The sequence below is a fragment of the Austrofundulus limnaeus genome, unplaced genomic scaffold, assembly GCF_001266775.1.
Source record: "Austrofundulus limnaeus strain Quisiro unplaced genomic scaffold, Austrofundulus_limnaeus-1.0 Scaffold251, whole genome shotgun sequence".
NCBI classification, from domain to species: Eukaryota; Metazoa; Chordata; class Actinopteri; order Cyprinodontiformes; family Rivulidae; genus Austrofundulus; species Austrofundulus limnaeus.
The window spans coordinates 27,641-30,999 of record NW_013952653.1 but is presented as its reverse complement, the minus strand read 5'-3'; the positions used below and the strand labels follow the sequence as shown (position 1 = coordinate 30,999).

Here is a 3,359-nt window from a genome sequence, read left to right as displayed (position 1 = left end):
TTATTATTATTAGTGCAAGGCTTCATAAAATATTTTCAATATTTTGCAGCTGAAGCTCAGATCAAAGTAAACAAACCTGAAAACCTTTGAGGAAATTTAGAAAGGAGCCAGTGCAGACACAATCCCAACATAATCTTGTAACAATTAAAGTTTTAAAAAGCTGTATTTTCATATAAACTATAAAAGACATGTATAGAGCTATTCAGCTGGTGGTCTGCAGGCTCCATCTGTCCCGTGGGTAACTTTTGTCGGGCCAGCCAATGAAGAAATTTTTTTTAAACTTAATTTGACATAAAAATAACTTTAAATCGATTTTAATTCACATTTTAATCCAACAAAATAAACTAGTTTAAACGGTAAAAGATAATAATACTTGTCATACCATTACTGGGCACCACCCCCACCCACCAATGCCCAGCCCCTGCGTTGTTGGCTTTATGCAACTGTAGTCCTCTATTTAAATAGCCCTCTATCTTTGTATCACCATGGTAACTATACATCTGTGTCTGTCACTCCCTGGCAGCACTAAAGCTGGATTTATATGTTACAAGAAATGATGAAATCTGCTCTTGCTGGCATATTTACAAGATTTTATTTTTCACATGAACATGCATAAAGATGGCTGTATTTTCTAACAGCGTCAGCAGCTGAAACTAAATGGKATCATTGCATTTCACACGCTTAAACATGCCCACAGTGAAGTTCTAACACAACAGTTGATGCACCTGAGAGAAAAAAGTTCCTCAGTGAGAACAAGCTCTAGGAACTCCTGTGAGAACAAAACATGGTTTTCATCACACAGATGATTTTTTTATTTATTTTTTATTCTGATTGCCAAACATGACTTGCTAGAATCCCATAATCTCCTTTTTTTTTGGTCACAGTTTTTTTCTTTTTTGTAAATTTTATCAATGCTGTATGACGTAATGATACTAAAAACCATAGCACACTGTTCCTGATAGGGCTGTTTTGGTATTTAATTTGAATGTGTTGTATGTTCAAAGCATGACGAGCTACAGTTTATCACAAAATAAAATAAATTTCAAAATTAGTTCACTTCTGCCTGGATGGAAACGTAAACAGATGGTCTGAGATGTGACAAGATCAAAGTACAGTCTCAAACTTTTTATAGAGTTTTATGCAAATGTCATTTTAGAAACCATAACATTGTTGATTGCTTGGCGTTATTTGCATAGCCTTTAGCTTGTTTGTGAGCACAAATAGCAGATGTTGCAGCATTGTGGCAGGAATATATTTGCATGAGTTGTTTTGAGAATGGAGTTTCAAGATGACGGATCCACTTAGGATTAACATTAACTCGTCTATCAAGTTAGAATTAAACTTATTTTCCCGTTGTTCAAAGAGCCATCAATGATTGTTCATAACCTTTCCACAGAACCTCACTTCAAAAAGAGCTGAAGGTTTCTGCTGTGTGCATCTGCAAATTTTCTGTAAAGTTCACAACTAAAACTAATTAATTTTGTTTTAAATGATGCTTACTTTGTTTCAACCAGTTGGCGAATACTGAAAAAACTGCTTTGTGGTTATGTTTAGACCATCAACGCGTCTCCACCTTGACAGGTAGAGGCTAAATACGGATTAACCGTCTTATCGAAAGGATCCGATACGTAAAGCACAGCCTTTTGACCCATATTCAGCTGAAAGGAAGTTCTTATTAAGCAAATATAATGCTGAATTATTCTGAAAAATGCAATAAATACATTCTTTAGACTATAGAAATACACCTTTGTGAGTCACGCTTTGAAAGACTTGAGCTACTGGCTTTATCATTCAGCGGGGCCTTCATTAAATCAGATTAGCAGATTAGAATTGTTGGCGCAGATTACTTTATAACCCAGATTGAGGGAGAGGAGAGGGACTCTTCAGAAGGACTTTGGTGAGGAAGGACCAATACCTGTGAGCATCGGTAAGTACGTTCCTATTCTTTTTCTTTTTTATTTCTATTGGGACAAAACAGTATTTCAAATATTTCCAGATGCTGACATGAAAGAAAATAAAATACATAAAAAAGATATATTATTTTTTGACTTGGACAGAAAATGCCGGTCATAAATGTGGAGGATCTGACGGACAAGGACAAGGCTTTGATGGAAGTGAACCAACTGAAAACTGAAGTCAAGCTCGAGAGGTGGTTGGTAAGTTCTATTCACTGAGGCAAAAAGCTTTTATTTTGAAAAGTACTGACACCCGTCCAAAATAAAAAAAAACTTCAGAAGAGTCTCCACAATTAAGCTCCATGTGTTGTCGTTTCAGACGTCTAAATGCTGCGAGGAGATCAAGGAATACATTCAGGCCAGAGTGGAGGAGGACACCCTCGTCAAAGGCATTTCAGAGGAGAAGAACCCCTTCAAGGAGAAAGGAGGCTGTGTCATCTGCTAAAATGGATCTGAGGAGCTTTTTCATGTCCCAGATTAGCACACAAGGACATTCTCCCCTCCCCTCGCAAAATGAATTTGCATGTCGAAAAGACTAGAAGAAAAACAAGAAAGAAAGACTTTGTAAAACACGAGCTCCTGTGTAAATAAATCCCTATGTAAGATGGATTTGTAGCCTTATAACTGTATTCATTGAAAAGATACAGTATGTGTGGCGTTATAATCTGAGTAAATGGGTCTAAAATATGTTGTCATTACTTTGGGCCTGCTAGAAAAGTTACAGGAACATATCCTTTTAACAGAATTTGCATATATTTAGCTTCCCCAACTTTTTGTTGTGATATAATCACTATTTTGTAGCATAAACCACAGGTAATATTAAACTTTTAAAAATGACTTGTGTGCACAATTGTAGATTTTCTTTTCTTTGTAGGTTTTCATTATTTTTGTTTATTTATCACAAGCAAACTCATTGTTTTGTTGTTTATATCAGGTAAATCAGTGAAACAAATTTTGTAGATACAGCATAAAAGGAAAACATGCATCAGATATATTTTCTTATAGTGTAAGGCTTTAGGAAATTCACAGAGCTAAGAAAATGTAAATACGTGTTGTGAAAGACCCTCAGCTACAAACACACCAAACTTAATCTTGATATCTGCAAAACTGACTAAATTATGGATATTTGTGTTTTTTAAGGTCAGTCAGCTATAAATACAATCGTGTAGTTGACCCCAAAAGTTGGTCACTTGTCCAGTAAATATGTCCTGAAAGTTTCGCTTAAATAAATTCAGCAGTTTGTGAGATTTTTTTTGCTAACAGACAGTGTTACAAAAAATGTTAAAAGCATTTTTTTAAACAAAGATCTTGTGCAAACTGTTGGTGTTAAGAATATGATAGGTATCTAAACAGCTGATCTGAGATCAATAGCTGTACAATGGACATATATATACTGTATATATA

The 3,359-nt window shown here is 35.2% G+C and overlaps 1 protein-coding gene across 1 annotated transcript; it reads left to right on the top strand.

The window, feature by feature from the left end:
* Positions 1 to 1,868: 1,868 nt before the first annotated feature.
* gngt1 (guanine nucleotide binding protein (G protein), gamma transducing activity polypeptide 1) lies at positions 1,869 to 2,792 on the top strand. Its single transcript, XM_014020391.1, has 3 exons — positions 1,869 to 1,927; positions 2,058 to 2,156; positions 2,275 to 2,792. The coding sequence occupies exons 2-3, from the start codon at positions 2,061 to 2,063 to the stop codon at positions 2,398 to 2,400; spliced, it is 222 nt and encodes a 73-aa protein (XP_013875845.1). The 5' UTR covers positions 1,869 to 1,927; positions 2,058 to 2,060; the 3' UTR covers positions 2,401 to 2,792.
* The last annotated feature ends 567 nt before the right edge of the window (positions 2,793 to 3,359 follow it).